This window comes from Pelophylax lessonae (genome assembly GCF_965119305.1).
Source record: "Pelophylax lessonae genome assembly, chromosome: 3".
Lineage (NCBI taxonomy): Eukaryota > Metazoa > Chordata > Amphibia > Anura > Ranidae > Pelophylax > Pelophylax lessonae.
This window is the reverse complement of record NC_138770.1, coordinates 228,790,092-228,812,073: the sequence shown is the minus strand read 5'-3', so window position 1 is coordinate 228,812,073 and position 21,982 is coordinate 228,790,092. Positions and strand designations below refer to the sequence as shown.

At 43.8% G+C, this 21,982-nt stretch overlaps 1 protein-coding gene and 1 pseudogene across 4 annotated transcripts in view; both read right to left on the bottom strand.

Moving 5' to 3' along the window:
• The window catches only part of XRN1 (5'-3' exoribonuclease 1), a 223,576-nt gene that overhangs the window by 113,275 nt on the left and 88,319 nt on the right, over positions 1-21,982 (bottom strand). For all 3 annotated transcript variants that reach the window (XM_082248988.1, XM_082248987.1, XM_082248989.1), the window contains exons 21-22: positions 20,962-21,124; positions 20,745-20,858 (exon numbers count right to left, since the gene is read on the bottom strand). In XM_082248988.1, coding sequence (XP_082105114.1) covers positions 20,745-20,858; positions 20,962-21,124 — 277 coding nt within the window. The remainder of the gene's footprint in view (positions 1-20,744; positions 20,859-20,961; positions 21,125-21,982) is intronic.
• On the bottom strand, positions 17,789-18,772 carry LOC309550135 (lamina-associated polypeptide 2, isoforms alpha/zeta-like; annotated as a pseudogene). The gene has a single exon. The product of its transcript is annotated as a lamina-associated polypeptide 2, isoforms alpha/zeta-like (transcript).

The following is a 21,982-nucleotide window of genomic DNA, read 5'->3' as shown; positions in this document are numbered from 1 at the left end:
TGCATGCATAATCAGAACAAGATTGCACCATTTCAACGGGCATGAGAGGCGTAAAAAATTATATTGGAGGAAGATTACAGTTTGTCGTTCAACGTCTAGCCAATGGCCAGGCCTTATGGAACAAAGTGCTAAAGACTGATCAAAAGTTAGAAATGTTTGATCGCAGCAATAGAAAACATACTTGCCACAAACCAAAAATAGTATTTCAGGAAAAGAACCGCATAACAATTGTGATGCACAGTGTGGCAAAAGTTTTTGAGCGCTGCACACATGGAATCAAAGGAAGACCCCGGCAGCAAAATGGCATCCACTCAGCCATCTTCCTTAGCCACAGTAGCAACTACTGTATACAAGAGGGTCACCGGACCAGTGACAAGAGTGGGGAAGCACCGACAAATGACACCTACAGGGACTTCCCAAAAGACACACCACAAATTTTGCATCCAGACTTCCCAGCAGATTCAAAGGACTACCACACTTTAAGAGACATGACGATGGTTACCAGCAAAGCTCCGAGTCCTGTATTTTGCCCTTCAGTCGAACCTTGAAACATTAGCACAAAGGATACAGAGAATTCTCACACAGAGAATCTTAAAAAAAATCACACAGGTCTCCCAGGCGAGATCTAGGGTATCTAATCTGAAGGGTTCACAGGCTATGTTGAAGTTTATAATCTTGGTACTGGAGACAGCTCAAACCCACCACATCTAGGCTCTCACTCAGCTAGTCAGCTTAGACTGAAAGTTGATGACAAAAAAAAACATAGACTGTGAAATAATCTGAGAATATGGGAAGTCCTGAAAGCCACCATGGGTCTGCACCTGAAATTGACGCTATTAAATAAACTGCTAGATAGAGACCCCTCTTGAGTTCGAATTAGATAGAGTTCACCGGGTAGCTGGTTTAAAAGACCCAGCAAACAGGAATGGTCCATGGGACGTTCTCTGCCGCATTCCCTTTTTTGCAGTTAAGTAGAAGGCTTGGGAGAACAATACAGTGGAGCTTGAAGGAGCTTTTATCTTCTTTCTGCTGGATCTTTCTAGTCAGATTCTACATGAGAGGCGACAACTACTTCCCCTTCTTCGAGTGTCTGAGAAGCAGGCATGTCATACCGATGGGGCCATTCATTCCAACTCCAGGTTAGAAAGGATGGATGTTAATTCAACCTTAGTGACCTCCTCCTCTGTTCTCACAGTCAGAATGTATTTTTATGAGTGGAGTAATTAACTTGGAAACTGTTGGCAAGGGACTTAAAAGAAGCCAGGATGCAATCTTGTATCCCACATATAGACTCTAGCAAGGGCAGACTTCTCCGTACCTTGGCAGAGATTACCAAGCATTTCCAAGAATATTACAAAGATCTATAGAATTCATTCCAAATACCTCAATTACTGACTCACAAAATGAATAAGATACACCAGTAACTAACAGAATCAGGCCTCCCCTAACTAAAAATGGAGAGTCTCCTCAGCCCATTACAGTAAAAAAAAAAAAAAATGACTAGATGCACCGAAAGACTTCAAACCACATAAAAACCACAGCCCAGAAGGCTTCATGGCCTTATACTATAAAACGTTTGCTCACTTGCTAGCTTAGCCCTTTGTTTGTGGCTTTAATTCCATTCTGGAAAGCCACTCATTCCCACTACACACTCTTAGGGTTAAGTCACACGTGTTTTGACTACAAAGAACAAAACAATGCTCATTACCGTGCCTAGATCATTTATGTGCTTTTAAAGTGTGTGTGACGGTATCACTGTATCTCACCGCCTTGTAATTCCTTAATCCCAAATAGTTGAAGAATCCCCAATTCGCCAAATAAGAAATCGCTGGTATCGCTGAATAATTCCACACATGATTGTAAAGAAACTATCAGCGCAATCCAAAATAGTGACGTAAACTCAACACAAAATCACTGTGCGTGAATATAGTGCATAAATGTGAACCATCATCGTGTATAAAGAAATATCCGGCAGCATACACCAATCGTGTTCACAAATCACAATAAACTCATAATCATACAAAAAACGTGATGCGCCAGAAATACACAAATTCTTAAAAAGTGATAATAGTGTGTATAAATAATTATAAGAAATATATAATAAATAAATAAATCAAGTCCATAAGGCACACAACAGTGCTCGTGCTCAGATCCAATAATATATATATGTATATAGTGTCCCAGTGTTCGATAGAATAATCCTATAGTGACCAATACACAGATTGTGAACACCAATGCGTGAATCCCTCCACCGGATGAATTAGCCTCTCTCCTTCATGCGGGACCCAAACGGGCCAGCAAATGCATATATTAAAGAGTATTGGGCTCCAGGAAAGGACCTCCCAGTTTATCACCTCCAGGAATCACGGGACATAAAAGGGGAAGAAATATGGCAAAATCTAGTGCTTTATTGGGCTTTATTGAGAAAAAATCATTCAACTCCCATTTTCAAGGCACTCAGCCGTGCCTGCTGTTATGGCAAGATCTTGGTATGTACACCGGAGAGATGGTCAGCGTCGGCCACGCACGCTCCGCCCCCCCTATACGCGTTACGTCAAGCGTAGGGCTCCAATGACTTCCTCGGTAGGGGTGGCCTATGCGTGTCAAGCCTCGCTTTAAGTAAGTGTGCTCAGAGGTGGATTGGCCAGCGGGTCTCTGTCCCTCCCCTTGCTTCTAGCGCTATACAGGACACCGGAACCAACGAACCAGGCAGATATTCGTCTGTGTCACTGGCTAGTGTTGCTAATGGGGCAGTTTACTTCAATAAATATGCAATGGTTAATTATTCTATACTGCGGAGATCGCGTGCCAGCGCTAACCTCTCTCGGGTTTACAATACATATACTAAAAAATATATATATATTTAATATATTAAAATCCTATTAAATAAATGCCATACAGTCATATTAAAATACATATGTAAAAGCCAAATAATCTAAAATCAGTTATCAATTAAAATACATCCATAATTTATAAGAATACATCCATAATTTATAAAAATCCATAAAATTCATAAAATAGACGATTGGCCTCAGATAAATTTAATACATGAAGGGGTGTCATTTATTACTGATAAAACAGTTAAGATCGAAGTCCTTGTTAAGACCCCTGGGTGCCAATACTTTGGCCTCGTAGACCCAGAAGGATTCCCTTCTACTTAACTGGCGAATATAATTTCCTCCTCATCAATGTGGTTGGACGTGTTCTATTCCCCAGAATTTAAGGGAGTGAGGTTTCTTATCATGGACTTCTTTAAAGTGCTTGGATACATTATGTGAGACCTCCCCCTTCTTAATGTTTGCAATATGTTCCCCTATTCTCACATTCAGGGGTCTGGAGGTACGTCCTACATATTGGAGTCCGCACCCACATTCCATCATATAAACAACCCCAATGGTAGTGCATGTTATCAGATCTTTGATCTGGTATTCGTTGCCTGTGCTGTTACATATAAATGCTTTCCTTTTCTTTACATTTTTTTCTTGTCTGCCGGCAAACACCACATTTACCGCATGCGTGAAAGCCAGATAAGAACTGGAAGACCATATTTTTCTTGGGTTTGGGGGGGTTTATCACTCCCGGAGCCAACCTGTCCTTCAAGATAGGTGCTCTCCTATATATGAAGCCAGGTCTCTCCGGGAGATGGGGTCCCAAGATCCTGTCTTGTTTCAGAACCCCCCAATGTTTATTGAGAATACGCTCAACCTGTCTACGTTGAACGTTAAAATCAAACACTAATTTAAAATTATTATTCTTGTTATCCCCCTTGGGTGGAGCAACCTTATGTTTTAAAAGCTCTGTTCTGTTCAATAGAGATACCTGTTGCAGATCAGAGGACACTTTTTCCATATTGTACCCCGTTGCCTGAAACCTGTCTACCAATATTTTGGACTGTGCAATGAAATCTTCCTCATTCGAACAGTTCCTCTTGATTCGGATAAGCTGTCCCCTAGGGATGTTAAAAAGCCAATTCCTATGATGGCAGCTATCCATAGGCAAGTAAGAATTGCGGTCAGTGGGTTTAAAAAAATTTCTGGTATGTATTTGACCGTCTTTAATAAAAATCTCTAAATCTAGGAACTGTATGTATCCTTTCTTTGCTCTCAGTCCATGATAAAAAAATGTTTCTATTATTAAAATTCATCCTAGCTTTAAAAACGTTAAAAGAATCCATATCTCCCTCCCAGATCATGATCAGATCATCTATAAATCTCTTATAAAAGATGAGTTTTGGGGGTCTGATAGATAAAATCTCCTCTGCTTCCCATTGGGCAATGAATAAATTGGCTACACTGGGGGCAAATCTTGCCCCCATAGCCACGCCTTTGGTTTGTAAAAAGAAATCCCCTGCATACCAAAAATAATTATGTTTCAGACAAAAGTCCAAACTGTCCAACAAGCACTCTACATGTTCCTCTTTCAGATCCGAATGCTCCAGAGCCCATGTTGCGGCTCTCATAGCAGCATCATGCCCTATGATAGTATACAAAGAGCCTACATCTGCCGTAGCCAGAATGCAGTTCTCTGAGATGGGAAGGGTTTGTAGATCCTGTATAACATGTTTGGTATCTTTTATGTATGCCTGAGTACGGGTAACCAATGGCTGTAAGTAAAAGTCAATATATTGGCCCAATCTGGAGCTAAGGCAGTCAATTCCATTGATAATTGGTCTCCCCGGGGGTTTCTCTACAGATTTATGAATTTTCGGGAGAAAATAAATAATAGGGGTTCGACAGGCTATGGGGTTTAGATAAAGTGCTTCTTTTTTATTTAAAATGGCATCATCCAACCCATTTTTAATTAGTTCATCCAGTTCTTTTTTGTATACATTTAGCGGATCACATCTTAAACGAGAATATGTGTTCGTGTCTGAGAGTTGTCTTTTCATCTCATTAGTATAGTATTCTGTACTCATAACAACAATCCCACCCCCTTTATCCGCTGGTCGTATCACGAGCTGTTTATTAGCTTCCAAGCTTGCAATACCATTTCTGATCCATTGGGGGGTCTTGAACTTTTCTAACTTTTAATTGTTCGATATCCTGTGACACCAGATTCTTAAACACCTCCATATATTTACTATCTTTGTTGGGTGGGTTGAACACCGATTTGTTTTTCAACATTGAATGATGTGTTCTCTCACTGTTCATGGGGCGATTGTCTGGTTTAGATAGGAAATATTTCTTCTGATTTAGACCCCTCATGTATTTCTGTAAGTTGACATAAGGGTTCTGAAACAAGACAGGATCTTGGGACCCCATCTCCCGGAGAGACCTGGCTTCATATATAGGAGAGCACCTATCTTGAAGGACAGGTTGGATCCGGGAGTGATAAACCCCCCCAAACCCAAGAAAAATACGGTCTTCCAGTTCTTATCTGGCTTTCACGCATGCGGTAAATGTGGTGTTTGTCGGCAGACAAGAAAAAATGTAAAGAAAAGGAAAGCATTTATATGTAACAGCACAGGCAACGAATACCAGATCAAAGATCTGATAACATGCACTACCATTGGGGTTGTTTATATGATGGAATGTGGGTGCAGACTCCAATATGTAGGACGTACCTCCAGACCCCTGAATGTGAGAATAGGGGAACATATTGCAAACATTAAGAAGGGGGGAGGTCTCACATAATGTATCCAAGCACTTTAAAGAAGTCAATGATAAGAAACCTCACCCCCTTAAATTCTGGGGAATAGAACACGTCCAACCACATTGGAGAGGAGGAAATTATATTCGCCAGTTAAGTAGAAGGGAATCCTTCTGGGTCTACGAGGCCAAAGTATTGGCACCCAGGGGTCTCAACAAGGACTTGGATCTTAACTGTTTTATGAGTAATAAATGACACCCCATCATGTATTAAATTTATCTGAGGCCAATCGTCTATTTTATGAATTTTATGGATTTTTATAAATTATGGATGTATTCTTATAAATTATGGATGTATTTTAATTGATAACTGATTTTAGATTATTTGGCTTTTACATATGTATTTTAATATGACTGTATGGCATTTATTTAATGGGATTTTAATATATTAAATATATATATATTTTTTAGTATATGTATTGTAAACCCGAGAGCGGTTAGCGCTGGCACGCGATCTCTGCAGTATAGAATAATTAATCATTGCATATTTATTGAAGTAAACTGCCCCATTAGCAACACTAGCCAGTGACACCGACGAATATCTGCCTGGTTCGTTGGTTCCGGTGTCCTGTATAGCGCTAGAAGCAAGGGGAGGGACAGAGACCCGCTGGCCAATCCACCTCTGAGCACACTTACTTAAAGCGAGGCTTGACACGCATAGGCCACCCCTACCGAGGAAGCCATTGGAGCCCTACGCTCGACGTAACGCGTATAGGGGGGGCGGAGCGTGCGTGGCCGACGCTGACCATCTCTCCGGTGTACATACCACGATCTTGCCATAACAGCAGGCACGGCTGAGTGCCTTGAAAATGTGAGTTGAATGATTTTTTCTCAATAAAGCCCATTTGAATCACTAGCAGAGAGCACTAGATTTTGCCATATTTCTTCCCCTTTTATGTCCCGTGATTCCTGGAGGTGATAAACTGGGAGGTCCTTTCCTGGAGCCCAATACTCTTTGATATATGCATTTGCTGGCCCGTTTGGGTCCCGCATGAAGGTGAGAGGCTAATTCATCCGGTGGAGGGATTCACGCATTGGTGTTCACAATCTGTGTATTGGTCACTATAGGATTATTCTATCGAACACTGGGACACTATATACATATATATATTATTGGATCTGAGCACGAGCACTGTTGTGTGCCTTATGGACTTGATTTATTTATTATATATTTCTTATAATTATTTATACACACTATTATCACTTTTTAAGAATTTGTGTATTTCTGGCGCATCACGTTTTTTGTATAATTCCACACATGAGCCAAAGCTGAAAGCTGGAACGCTTTACTGGAAGCAACAACAGGCATTTCAAACTACAATTTCTTTTATCCCCTGCCCCCATGCAAGGGAGACACCCACAACAAATACACATTAACCAGTAACACAAAGGTTACAATCCACATAAAATTCCCCCCCCCCCCCCCTCTGTCTGTGATGTAATTATGGTAAACAATGGTTAACATAATTATCACAGGCAGGAAAAATGCAGTTTTTATCCACATGCTGTAACTTTAAAACTATACATCCAATCTTTATACAAATACATATTCACAATCAATCTATTCAGGGGAACAACATATTAAAAAATGGCACGAATCGGACCATGGGTTCCAAAGTTAGTACAAGTCTCTTTGGCCTGGCTGTACAAGTCTCTTTGGCCTGACTTGTCTGCCAAAAACTGGTTCTACACAGTCTTTTGTCCTGGAGACAATTGAGAAGTGATCCACTTATCTCCCAAGGACAGCAAAATACATGAAACTATATAACTATGCAGCTTATTGCATTAAACAGGTACATTCAACATATCCCCAGAGAGCTTAGATCTGAGCGCACATTATTACTAAATGGCGCTCAGATCACATACGTACAGATTCAACAGCAGGGGAAAAACAACGTGGGACCATAATCACATGGTAAGAGGCTGACAAGTAGTCCTCTCCAGGTACTTATGGCAACTCAAAAGAGGGGAGTTTGTCACAGACATATAAACGGATACTCAATATAGTCTTTAAAGCAGGGAGAGGAAACATGCGAACAGACATAGAAGGGCATCCTTCACAGTGTGTTTGAATTTGGGTTTTTGAAAAGCATCAAGAACACTTGTTAATGCCCATGAAAGTGTTGTTTTTCTAGCGGGAAGCACTTAAAGATGAAGTGATGTAGAGGAATTTGTGAAATTTGAGGCATGGTAAAGTGATTGTAAACAATCACCTTGTAAAACAACCTATTCAGTTAAAATTATAAATGAAAAGCAAAAATTTTTGTAGAGATATAAAAATACATTATAAATACATTTGAAGTGATAATATTCTCTCTGTTTTTAGCTGCATAAGAGCTGGGGGGAGGAGGGGAAGAATCAGCAGCACACTGAGCTTCCCAGTGAATGGCTGTGCAGCGGGGGCGTCAGGACGAATCTGATCATTTGAGGAGAGCCGAGATTGAGAACTAGCCACGGTTTGTTTTCCTGCTTATTGTGGTCAGTTTTTAATCACAAAAGCAGAGGGACTGGCAGGAACACCAGGAATTTCACACAAAGGAAGCAATAGAAAGAGAACAGGATACTTTCTCATACAAGTACATGGTACAGCAGGCACATATCAGGAATAGGAAGTGTTTGGGTAACAAACGCTTTAAGTTGTGGTGTGATGACAAACATTTTTTGTGAATTCTCTGCAAGAAGGCAGAGAACACTTGGCTTGGTCCAGCTCAGCTTTGCTGACATTTCCACTGGCAATAATTCTCAATACCTCTTGCCTCACACTGTCAAGTTTCATTGGTTGGGTCGATGCTTTTGGCTATGCACAGGAGCAAATGGTGTTACCACATGGCTGCTCTACACAAACAGGAAGTAGCTGGAGCTGTTCTGTCCTAGTTCTGTTTTCTTTCCCAGTGCATTCTGGGATACAGGAACCTCCACTGCCTCTCCCTCAGCACCAAGCTAACACTTTTTAAATGCTTCACTAACACATTATAAATTACCATTAAAATTAAGGGAGGTGAATGACAAGCGTCGATGTCTCAAAAATGACATGCTTATTTTTTTTTCTAACATGAAACAAACAGAATATTAATGCACCTGTGTATACTGCACAGTGTGGTGCCCATTGTATTATCCATGGCAGTCATTGAAGGGTGGTTATGAGGCTTTAAAAATGCTGCATAAATGCTACCTAAAAACATGGTATGGACACATGTTTGAACAAGCCCTTAGAGCAAATTTTGCAGTACTCCCAAAAGATTGGAAGGATCCCTCATGTGCCAATTATCACCCTACAGTTGGGGAAAAAATTATTTAACCCCCTGCAGGTTTTGTAAGTTTGCCCGCTTACAAACAAATGAAGGGTCTACAATTTTGATCATAGGTGTATTTTAAATGATAGAGACAGAATATCAACCAAAGATCCAGAAAAACAGCTAAAACAAATGCTGAAAAAATAAGTTGCAGTTTGGTGAGTAAAATAAGTATTTAATCCCCAAGCAAAACATGACTTAGAACTTGGTGGAGAAACCCTTGTTGGCTAGCACAGAGGTAAGATGTTTCTTGTAGTTGGTCACCAGGTTTGCACACATCTAGGGAGGGATTTGACCCACTCTTCTTTACAGATCTTCTCTAAATCCTTAATAAAGGTTTCTTGGCCGTCACTTGCCAACTCAAAGTTTCTGCTCCCTCCATACGTTTTCTACAGGATTAAGGTCTGGAGACTGACTAGGCCACTCCATGACCTTAATGTGCTTCTTTCTGAGCCACTCCTTTGTTGCCTTGGCGGTATGTTGTGGGTCATTGTCATGCTGAAAGACCCATCCACAATCCATCCTCAGTGTTCTGGCTGATGGAAGAAGATTCTCATCCACGATTTTACAATATATGGCCCCGTCCATTGGCCCCTCAGTGCAGCAAAGTCGGCCTGTACCTTTAACAGAAAAACAGCCCCAAAGCATCCGGGTTCCACTTCATGCATGACTTTAGGGATGGTGTTCTTAGGGTCATAGTTAGAGTTGAGCGGACACCTGGATGTCCGTGTTCGGCGGGTTTAAAAAAAAGTCTGGGTCCGTGTCCCGGACTTTTGCCGAACTTTTACCGGACACCGAACCCCATTGAAGTCAATGGGGACCCGAACTTTCAGGCACTAAAATGGCTATATAAAACACCAATGGAAAGGGCTAGAGTGCTGCAAATGGCAGCAAAACGTAGTTAAGAGCATGGCAAGTGCTCTGCAAACAAATGTGGATAGGGAAATAACTTAAAACAACAAAAAAAACACAGAAAAATAAAACAATGTTCTTCATCTCTGAAGGACGAGGCCCATATGGAGTAGGAGGGAGGTTGAGGTGGTGGTGGATGTGGCGGTGTCATAGGCATGCGCACAGGGTGTGCCGGGTGTACCTGGGCACACCCTAATCACCTAGGGCACATTAGCATTATCGCTCTGTTTGCCAGTGTGGAGATGGGAAAGATCTCCCTCTGACCTGCTCTGCTCTATTTCACTTTGCCAGCAGGGAGAGTAATGTATCGGGGCCATGTACATGTAGGCAAACACATGCATGTGTATTTAAACTTTGGGGTGCACACCCTAATGCAATAGGCTGCGTACACCTATGGGCGGTGTAGGTGGAAGCGGCGGTGGAGGAGGACCAGGGCCGGATTAAGAGCATCATGGGCTTGGTGCTGAGGATTTTGAAGGGCCTTAAGGGCCGTGCCTTGGCATGCACCCAGAGGAGGAAGGGTGCAGCCATGCATGCCTAATTCAACATGGGATGCTGTCTCTGAAGCCCATAAACACATCCATGCATCGGCAACTGTCCCTCCTTGTCCGGCCTTCGTGCTGTGTGGGGAGGTTCTGAGGGAGCTGCCTGGGGAAGCGAGCATAGAAGCCAGACTTCTGTGTTTACAAGCAACAGAAGAGCGGTAACAGTGAATATGGCCAACCCGGGGCCTATATAAAAGGTAGGGGCCTGGAGCTGCAGCTCCAATAGCCCCTACGTTAATCTGGCCCTGAGGAGGACGAGGTAGCCAACACTGCTTCTTTTCACAAATTTTAAATGAGGGTACACCCCAAAAGAGTGAGAAAGAGCAAAAATAGAACAATGGGTGGGTAAGGTCGGTATCCATCGCTATTCTGCACAAGGTACGGAAAAGTCCCGTGGGATCCATGCCTGGTTCATTTTAATGAACGTGAGCTTGTCCACATTGTCTCTGGACAGTCGGCTGCGCTTGTCTGTGATAACGCCCCCAGCCGTGCTAAATACCCGTTCAGATAATACACTGGCTGCAGGGCACGCCAGCACCTCCAAGGCGTAAAGGGCAAGCTCAGGCCATGTGCCCAATTTGGAGACCCAGAAGTTGAAGGGGGCAGACCCGTCATTCACTACATGTAGGCGTGTGCACACATACTGCTCCACCATGTTGGTGAAATGCTGCCTCCTGCTAAGACGTTCCATATGAGCTGCTGGTGCTGCTGTTTGTTGTGGCGTGCTAACAAAGCTTTTCCACATTTCGGCCATTTCACACGTACAGAAGCACACTAGGCTCCAATTACTATTGTTTGTACCCCTAAAGGCAGGATGAGGAGTAGGAGGAGTATGGAACAGGCAGCACCCTCAAATCTTCAGAAGTACGAGATGAACACCAAAAACTTGGAATGGTGGATCTCACACGTACCAACACAGACTATCCCGCAATTTAATTGATCCCCAAAGGTTTTTATTGAATAGCGGAATAGGAAATATGATCAAAAAAGTGTATGTATCTCACAGGTACAAAACCACACTAGGCCCCAATTACTATTGTTTGTACCCCTAAAGGCAGGATGAGGAGTAGGAGGAGTTTGGAACAGGCAGCACCCTCAAATCTTCAGAAGTATGAGATGAACCCCAAAAACTTGGAAAGGTGGATCTCACACGTACCAACACAGACTATCCCGCAATTTAACTGATCCCCAAAGGTTTTTATTGAATAGCGGAATAGAAAATATGATCAAAAAAAGTGTATGTATCTCTAGGGCTGGGCGATATGGCTGAAAACTGTATCACGATATCAGTGTTTGATATCGGTCGATATCGATAATTATTGATATTTTTTATTACCCATTTAAAATAAGGACCAGGAGAAAAATGTTACATTTAAACATTTTTATTTTAAACTTAACCTTCCTCTGATCATAATCCCCCCAGTTCTTAAGACAATAAAATGTCAACACAACCATACTTGCTTCGCGTACTCTGTTTGCTTCCGACGAAGAAGAAAAAATGAAAACAGAAGTATGCAGCGCTTGATGGAAAACACAAAAACAGGCAATCACTGATATATATATAGATGAATTTCCACAATGTATCGGAGTGTACTGAAAAAACAGTAGAAGGAGAGTCCGTGGAGAGGAAAAAGTCCAAAAAGAAGCTCAGATGATAAGTTGAAAAGATGTGACCTCCACATCCAGGTAAAATCCTGCGGGGATCTCTGAATGGATGGTGCGGTAGCTGCAGCCTGGTCTCCTGCAATGTAAAACAGGAGGACACTACAGGGTATACACAGGGCGGACGATCACCGGTCCCCTACCGGTTTCGTCAAAGCGTGACGTCATCAGGGGGCGTGGTTCAGGACCGCCGATCACCCCATTAAATGGCTGCAAGAGTCGGAAAGGGAGGAGCGGCGTTTGATCCAGCCAATCACCTCCCCCACCGCTAGCGCCAACCGCACATTGCTAAGGACGGAGGAAGCGTACCTCGGATGAACCGGAAATTAATCCAGGACCAATCGAAAAATGCCTCCAAAGTCCCAATGAAAATCAATCAGTACCTAACCGCTATCCAATCATAGCATCCGAGCAAGTAGGCGGCAACTTCCAACTGTAAAAAAGAGAAAAAGCAGGAGGAACAGAAGCCGACTTGCAGCGCTATGAGTGAGACTGCTTAAGGAAAAATATCGAACGTTTTATCGAACAATTTTTTTATTGATATCGATCACGTGTCTATCGCGATACATATCGTTATCGTTTTATCGCCCAGCCCTATGTATCTCACACGTACAAAACCACACTAGGCCCCAATTACTATTGTTTGTACCCCTAAAAGGCTGGATGAGGAGTAGGAGGAGTATGGAACAGGCAGCACCCTCAAATCTTCAGAAGTATGAGATGAACCCCAAAAACTTGGAAAGGTGGATCTCACACGTACCAACACAGACTATCCCGCAATTTAATTGATCCCCAAAGGTTTTTATTGAATAGCGGAATAGAAAATATGATCAAAAAAAGTGTATGTATCAAACACGTACAAAACCACACTAGGCCCCAATTACTATTGTTTGTACCCCTAAAAGGCTGGATGAGGAGTAGGAGGAGTATGGAACAGGCAGCACCCTCAAATCTTCAGAAGTATGAGATGAACCCCAAAAACCCCAAATATTATTCAGCTCTGCTGCAGGCCACAATTTAGTTTTTTTTAACCCAAGGCTGTATATTGAATAGTGGAATAGAAGAAAAGTGTATGATTTTTGAAACCACTCAATAGCACATGTGAACTGAACACAGCAGTGTATGATCAGTCACTCAGCACAGCACAGCTGAAGGAAAAATGCTGCACACAGTGCCTGATAGAAAAATACTTTTCTCCCTCCTCCTCCTCAGTGGGCAAAAAAGATTGTGTTCACTGCACCCCAAAAAGATTGTGTTCACTGCACCCCAAAAAGATTGTGTTCACTGCACCCCAAAAAGATTGTGTTCACTGCAGCCCACACACAGCAAAATGGATGTGGACCACTGACACCTGCCTATCTCCTATCCCACACCACACAGCAATATCGATTGTAGTTTGTAGAACACACTGTCTGACCCTAAAAATCAGCAGACTCTGTCCCTAAAAGGATTGATAAGATCGTAGATCGGTGACTGCAAACCCCCCCCCCCCCCCCACACAGCAATATCGATTGTAGTTTGTAGAAAACACTGTCTGACCCTAAAAATCAGCAGACTCTGTCCCTAAAAGGATTGATAAGATCGTAGATCCAGTCGACTGCAAACCCCCCCCCCACACAGCAATATCGATTGTAGTTTGTAGAACACACTGACCCTAAAAATCAGCAGACTCTGTCCCTAAAAGGATTGATAAGATCGTAGATCCAGTCGACTGCAAACCCCCCCCCCCCCCCCACACACACAGCTATATCGATTGTAGTTTGTAGAACACACTGACCCTAAAAATCAGCAGACTCTCTCCCTAAAATGCCTACAACTCGCCCTGCCTAACACACTCCGACCTGTCCCTCAATTCTATCCGGACACAAATGTTTTTTTTTTTCCTGTCTGTCCCTAATCAGCAGCCAGCACGTTGATGTGTGCTCTCTCCCTGAACTAAACAGCAGAATGATGCCGCAGCGTCGCTGCCTCGAACTTATAAAGACTTGGTCACATGCTTCAGACGGCCAATCACAGCTACTGATACATTTGTAGGCATGGCTGGGATGGCTTAGGCACACCAGTTAAACGCTTGTTGATTGGCTGTTGAAAGCCCGCCATGAAAAGCGCGCCAAAGCATGCAAAACCCGGAAATAAAACGACCTAACACGGATTTTTACCAGAATATACAGTAAAGTTTTCGGGTCCGTGTTCGGGTAACAAAAATCCAATTATTCGGTACGAACACGAATAATACAGTCCGTGTTCGCTCAACCCTAGTCATAGTCAGCATTTTTCTTCCTCCAAACATAGTGAGTCGAGTTGATGCCAAAGAGCTCAATTTTGGTCTCATCTGAGCACGGGACTTTCTCCCAATCCTTCTCTGAATCATTTAGATGTTCAATGGCATGACTGTACTTGTGCCTTCTTGAGGAGGGGGGACTTATGTGGTGGAGAAACCCTTCTTTGGGAGACGTCCACAACTCCCCATTTCCCTTCCCCCTCCCTACCCACCTCTCCTCATTCATATACTTGTTATGCTTTTGTATTCAACTTCAATTATTTTTCTATTCTTTCTTGCGCACATGGGCCTCTTGCTTGTCACAGCTCTCTGTTGCTATTTCAGTCTTGATACAGAGTCTTCAAAGCCGAAACGTCAGATGCTTCCTTCTAATCTATCTTCAGGGCTGGTTCAAGGGCTGAAATCGCACTGGACAGCACCAAAAGTAGAGCATGCCATACTTCTAAAAACACACTGCAACAGAATCGCATGTGTACAGCCTAAACATGTGACTCGGTGCAGGCAACCGTACTATGTTTGCGATCTACGTTTGGGCTTGTGTTAGGAATACACGGACACACAGATCTCACACCGAGTGCTTTTTCGAGGCAGTGTGAGAAACGTGTACAGGACACCGGTTTCCCGCACAGCTTTCTGTTCTAGTGTGAATGGACCCTGACAGCAGACACTCAACTGTCCTGCCCTTGACCAGAAACACTAAAGTGTTTATTCTCATGTTTGCAGATTTCTCTATGATGATATGACTGTATGTTGAATGGCTTGCGAACACTGCTCTGACTGTACTATGGTAGAACTAAAAAGTTTAAAAACCTAAGTTACTTACCGGTGACGGTATTTCTAAGAGCCTTTCAGGACAGCACATTGAGAGAGCGCAGCTCCACCCACTTCAACAGGAAACACTGCAAGATTAAAAGCTCCGCCTCTTCCACCATGCCTCAGTTATAGGGTATCCTCCGACATGCTGGAAAACAATGAAACACAACAACCACCACAGGTTAATATTGTTAATAAAATAACACAAAGATCGAAAAACCAGGGAGGGTAGTTGCTGCTGTCCTGAAAGGCTCTTAGAAATACCGTCACCGGTAAGTAACTTAGGTTTTCTCCAGTCGCCTTTCAGGACAGCACATTGAGAGGATAAGCGAGTAACTTACACCTAGGGCGGGACTACAGCTTGCAGAACTTTTCTGCCAAAAGCCTGATCCGTGGCTGACAACAGATCCAATCTGTAATGTCTGAGGAAAGTCGAAAAACTCGACCAGGAAGCTGCTTTGCATATTTGCTCAGGCGAAGCACCAGCCCTTTCAGCCCATGAGGTTGCCACTGACCTTGTTGAATGTGCCACCACACCTTCTGGAGGTTCTTTCCCCTGGGCCAAGTACGCTTGTTCAATGGCCCATCTAAGCCATCTTCCTAAAGTACTTTTGGATGCTCTTTCACCCTTACGCGGGCCCAAAAATAGCACAAATAAAGCATTCGTTTTCCTGAACTCCTTGGTTACAGACAGGAAACGAAGAAGACATCTTCTTACATCCAATGTATGAAAGGTCTCCTCTTGCGAGTTATCAGGCATCGAGGAAAAAGTTGGGAGCACAAATTCCTGGGTACGGTGAAAATTGGATACAACCTTTGGAAGAAAAGCTGGATCTGTACGAAGTACTACTCGATCCGGAAAAACTGATAAAAAAGGATCCGCAACTGAAAGTGCCTGGATTTCACTAACTCTCCTGGCTGAGGTGATAGCAACTAAAAAGATTGTTTTCAGAACTAAATTCGATAAGGAACTTCATCCAAAGGTTCAAACGGAAACTTGGTTAATCCCTGTAACACAATGGACAGGTCCCATCTAGGGAACACCTTGAGTGCTACTGGTCTATTGCGAGCTAATGCCCTAAAAAATCTTATAATTAAAGTCTCTTGAGATAAGGTTCTCTCAAAGAAAACAGAAAGTGCCGCTACTTGGGTTTTAAGAGTGCTGGCTCTAATACTCTCCTTCTGCTTAGCATGTCTGCTAGGAGATTCTGTGACCCCTTTAGGTGGATCGCTGTTAGGGAGGCCACATTTTGTTCCGCCCAGGAAAGCAGCTGCATCGCCAAAACAGAGAGTTCTGCTTCTTGTTCCACCTTGTTTTGTAACGCAAGTCACTGCTGTTATGTTGTCCGAGAGGATCTGTACATGCTGACCCTTGATCATTTCCTGAAACTCCTGAGGACCCAGAAATATAGCCTTCAACTCTCTCCAGTTGGATGACCTTTTGGATTCCAGTTTGGACCAGTTCCCCTGTACTGTCCGACCATCTAGATGGGCTCCCCATCCCCAGGCGCTGGCGTCTGTGGTCAGACGTTTGTCCCGGGGGAAGGACCACATCAGACCCTTCTCCAGATTGCTGGTATCTCTCCACCAACAAAGAGCTCTTTTTGTTTTTTCGGACATTTTGATGGATTTTTCCAGAGGTTCCAGATGTGACCAACTTTGTAGTATATTTCTCTGAAAGAGGCGGGAATGGAACTTCGCCCACTGAACCGCTGGAATGGAAGCGGTGAGTAGACCCAGAGCTGCCATAGCGGATCGGACTGACACCTGGATATTGGTCTGCATGTGAGCGACTGCAGCCTGTACCTTTAAGATCTTCTCTTGAGGTAGAAAAACCCTTTGAAGAACCGAGTCTAAAGTGTACCCCAAAAACATTATCCTTTGGGAAGGAACTAGATTGGACTTCTCCAGATTTAGCAGCCACCCCAGTCTCTCTAGATGGAATCTTGTTTCTTGAATGTGCGACAAGCACTGACTGCTGGAATCTGCAAAAATCAGGAGATCGTCCAGGTATGGAACGATGGAGATCCCCCTCAGTCTCAGAGGCTGTAAGGCTTCTGCCAACACCTTGGTGAATATCCTTGGAGAGGAGGAAAGACCGAAGGGAAGGGCCCTGAACTGAAGATGCCAGACTGAGTCTCCTAGATTGATCGCCAATCTCAGAAATTTCTGATGGGACAGATTTATCGGGACATGTAGATACGCGTCCCTCAAATCCACCAGAGCCATAAAGCAACCTGGGGACAGAAGTTTGGTTACAGAATAAATGGTATCCATCCTGAAATGCTTGTATCTGATTGATTTGTTCAAGATTTTCAGATTTAAAATCAACCGATACTTGCCCGAAGGTTTTTTCACCAGAAAAATATGTGTGAATAGAACCCTTGACCTTCCTGACCCCAGGGAACTTGGGTGATCACCTCTTGAGAAATCAACTCTTCTAACAGAGATATCATTGCAGAGGCCTGTTCCCGATCTTTTGGAAGTGGAGTCATCCAAAACCTGCTTGGAGGGGTTCTTGAGAATTCGAGACTGTACCCCTGCGCCATAATGTTCTTTACGAAAAGGCTTGAGGATACTTCTTCCCACTGTGGGAGAAATTTTAACAATCTCCCCCCCACCGGGAGAGAAATGTCACTTGGTTTTTGTAGACTGTTCAGGTGGTTTAAACCGTATACCACCCCTTCCTCTTCCTCTCTGTGAGGACCACTTTGATCTCTGGTCCAGATCTCCCGTTTTCTGGGTTTGCTGAAAAGGACGAAAATTTTTCTTTGGGGGTGGTTTCTTTTTGGAAGGAAAGGCCTTTTTCTTATCTGCCGTCCTAGCCAGGATAGTTTCCAAATCCGGACCAAAGAGCAGGTCTCCTGAAAACGGTAACCCACAGAGTCTGGCCTTAGAGGCCGAGTCACCCGTCCAAGTTTTCAGCCAAATCGCACGTCTTGCTGAATTCACCAGAGCCGACGACCTTGCTGCCATTCTGATTGATTCAGCTGAGGCAGCAGCCATGTATTTGACGGCCTTAATGAGCAGTGGAAAGGAATCAAGAAGGTCTTTCCTAGCCGTTCCAGCCTCCACATGCCCCCTGAGCTGATCTAATCAGCATTCTAAGTTTCTGGCTACCACTGTTGAAGCCATGGCCGGTCTAAGGCTGGATGTAGAGGAATCCCAGGCCTTTTTCATGAGGGAGTCTGCCCTTTTGTCCATAGCATCCTTCAAAATCCCCATGTCTTCAAACGCCAGATCTGTTCGGCGTGAAACCTGGGAAAAAGCCGCATCCAACTTAGGTTTTTTATTCCAGGGATGTGCTACATCATCCTCAAAAGGAAATCTTCTCTTTAGAGATTTGGAGAAAAAGGGGGCCCTCTCAGGGTCCTTCCATTCACTTTTAATTGCATCCGTAAGAACCTTGTGGACCGGAAACACCCTATGTTTGGTTTGATCTAAACCCTGGTACATTTTGTCGTGTACTGACATCTGTACTTTTTCATCCGGAATTTCCAAGGTAGTATATACCGCTTTAAGGAGTTCATCCACTTCTTCTAGAGCCAATTTATATCTGGACGATCTAGACACTTCCTCTTCTTCCACTTCTTCCTCAGAATCTCTGAGGGAAATTAAAGTACTAGCCCTCTCTTCCTCTGTGTCATACGCTTCAGCTGACTTAGAGGTGGATGCTTGAGAAATTGCCCATACATTTTGTTCTGTCTGGGAATCTGTCTGGGAGGCTGATCCCCTAGCTATTAGGGAATTTAACGTATCTTTAAGCTCTTGTACAGATGAAAACAGATCACTATTCTGTTGGGCTGTTTCCCAATCCCAGATCCGCTATACATGATCTGCAGAATGGCTTAGGCCAGGTATCCTTAAGAGGATTCTTGCAAGAGGGGCACTTCCTTGAAGATGCTGAAGCCCTGGCTTTAACTGTGGCTTTAACCTAAGACAAAACACACCAGAAACCACCTATCAGATAACTAACTTAGCACTGATTAAAAAACAAACAGCCCCCCAGACAATACATACAATCCTGCAAGCCTTAAGGACATACACCTCCGACTGCAGGGCAGGCTCCCAAGGAGGAACAACCAAAAAACCTATAAGCCCAATAGTAAAGAGAAGAGGCACCCCTGTACCTCTCTTACCTGGGCTGGGCCGGTGCTGACGGTGCCTGCTTCCACCGACGCTGCGGTTCTGTCCTCCATCGCAGAGCCTGCAGCAAGCTGGGCAGATCCTCCCCGCATGTATTGAATTTAAATGTCCGCTTCCCGCGTCCCCCTGTGGAGACCGGAAGCGGAAGCACCGACCCTTGACCTGCTGCCGCCTTCTGCGCTGCTAGTGGCTGGAACCAAAGCCACCACGCCCCCGCCGGAAGTCCCGCCTACCGTACTGCCATCCCCCGACAGCGGGACCAGGGACCGATATGCGGAAGGGAAAACATCCGCCCGAGCTGCCTACCAGCCCCACCAGCGGACCCCCGGCGCACAGGCGAGACCCTCCGACGAAGCTCTGCTCCCCTGAGCTCGAAAAGGCGGCCGCTCCGGAAAAGCCCCTTTGTCCTCAGGGAGGGGTGCTGGGATGGTCTCCGCAAAACATGCCAAAAAACGGGGTAAGTCCACCCTACTCCACCTGGAGAGAGCGCAGCCCCACACACTGGTTCCATGCAGTGTCTCCTCATGGAGGAGGAAATACAAAAACTGAGGCATGGTGGAAGAGGCGGAGCTTTTAATCTTGCAGTGTTTCCTGTTGAAGTGGGTGGAGCTGCGCTCTCTCAATGTGCTGTCCTGAAAGGCGACTGGAGAAATAGGCGTTATTAGAAAAAAACACACACACACACAAGCCTACTATAACAAGTTACATGTTAATATAGTATATTCAGTTCTGATGCTACACGGGAATGTTTAACCACCAGCCCACCGCGGCTCTTTACCACGTGATCAGCTGTGTCCAATCACAGCTGATCATGGAGGTAAACAGAAGCTGGTTATCTGCACTCCTTTCCTCATGCTGACAGCGTGAGGAAAGAAGAAGAGAGCCCCTAACCAGCTTGTGTAAAAGGCACATGTACACTGATAATCAGGGCACTGATTATCAGTGTCCTGCATTTTCAAAGCTGTCCCAACAGTGCCCACCAGTGCTGCCAATCGGTGCCCACCAGTGCCACCCACCAGTGCCCATCAGTGCCGCCTCATCAGTGCCCATTAGTGCAGCCTCATCAGTGCAGCCTCAACAGCATACAGTTTGCACAATTTTATAACAAACTATAAATAAGTTTTTTTTTTTCAAAATGCTCGGTCTTTATTTGCTTATTTAGAAAAACAAAACAAAAACCAAGTGGTGATTAAATACCACTAAAAGAAAGCTCTATTTGAGTGAAAAAAAATGATAAATATTTTGTTTAGGTATAGTGTTGCATGATAGCGCAATTGTCATTCAGACCGTGACAGTGCTGAAAGCTGAAAATTGGCCTGGGCAGGACGGGGGTAAAAGCGTCTAGTAAGCAAATGGTTAAATATAAATACTGTTGAGCAGAAATTAACTTGCCTCATATTTACCTAAACATGCACAGATGTAGTGGGAAAGAAAAAAAACTCACCTCTCCTATGGACCCATAGTAGGGTATGCCGAGCATGAAGACCGTACTCCCAGGTGAGTACAGCTCTACAAGTGTCTTAAAATGGGAGAAACCAGATTCAAAGGCAGTTATGTCCTGAAAGAGAAGCATAAGTAAGTTAGTCTGCATTTATAAAAAACACATAATAATTAGGTGTAATTTCCCAAGAACAATGTTGCATATTAAATACTCTGCTCACCTTGACAACTGCCTGGTGTACGAAAGGGAGTACCTGCTTGGACCACTGCTTCTCCAGGTAAACCTCTCCATTTTGTGTTATCTGATAACGACGTCCAGTAAGCAGTTGAGCATACAACAGCACCGATGTGTCATTGATGATAACTCCTTTTCTTCTTTGGTATCTTATAATAAACATATAATACATGAATAGTGCTGAAAAAAGTAAATTGACTATAATAGCTAAAATGTGCATATTCAGGAAGAGGAAAGTTTTTCCCTAAAAATTACATTTTTTTTTCTAGATTATTAATGTGATGCTACTAAACAGTAATAACTGTGCCTTCTTTTTAAATTTTTAACAGTACTATGTTTTGCAAGTAAGGGTTAAAATAGCCTGTGCTAGCATCACACTAGAGAGCCGGACCACTAAGTGGCACGCTGCTGACACAGGATATTTTTACCATTGCTGCAGCAATTAATACTGCATAAAAAACAAAAAAGCATGGAGCAGATGTGGCCAGACAGGCACTGGTGCAGATACAGAGAGGGTGAGTGAGAGCTGCACTGTTGTAGTGATGGTAAAGTTACCAGAGAGTGTAGAAGGGTAAATAAGCTTGGATTTACACTGTTGTGATGGTGGCAACATTTCTAAAATTGACCAGATGGCTATAGTTGCAGAGGACATTGCATGAAGGTGGAGCAGTGGGGAAGTGATGTACAGGGAGGTGTGTGAAGGGTGTGATCAGGCATATGGCTACAATGTAAAACCAGGTGCATACATATAATAAATCACATGCATACACTAACAGCGCTATGATTAATCACATAGTCCATCATGTGACATATTAGATATAGTCCAGCTTGCTAGCATAATCTGCAGTGTCAAAGTCCTTTGTGAGTATTCAAGTGCTCTGGCATAAAAGAAGTGTGAATCAGAAGGTGCCCCTTCACCACACCAGCATGCCCCCCAAACAGTGCCCACGTACATCACTGAGGGGTAATATGCGCCCAACAAGATATGCTGGGGATGGACAGCCTCA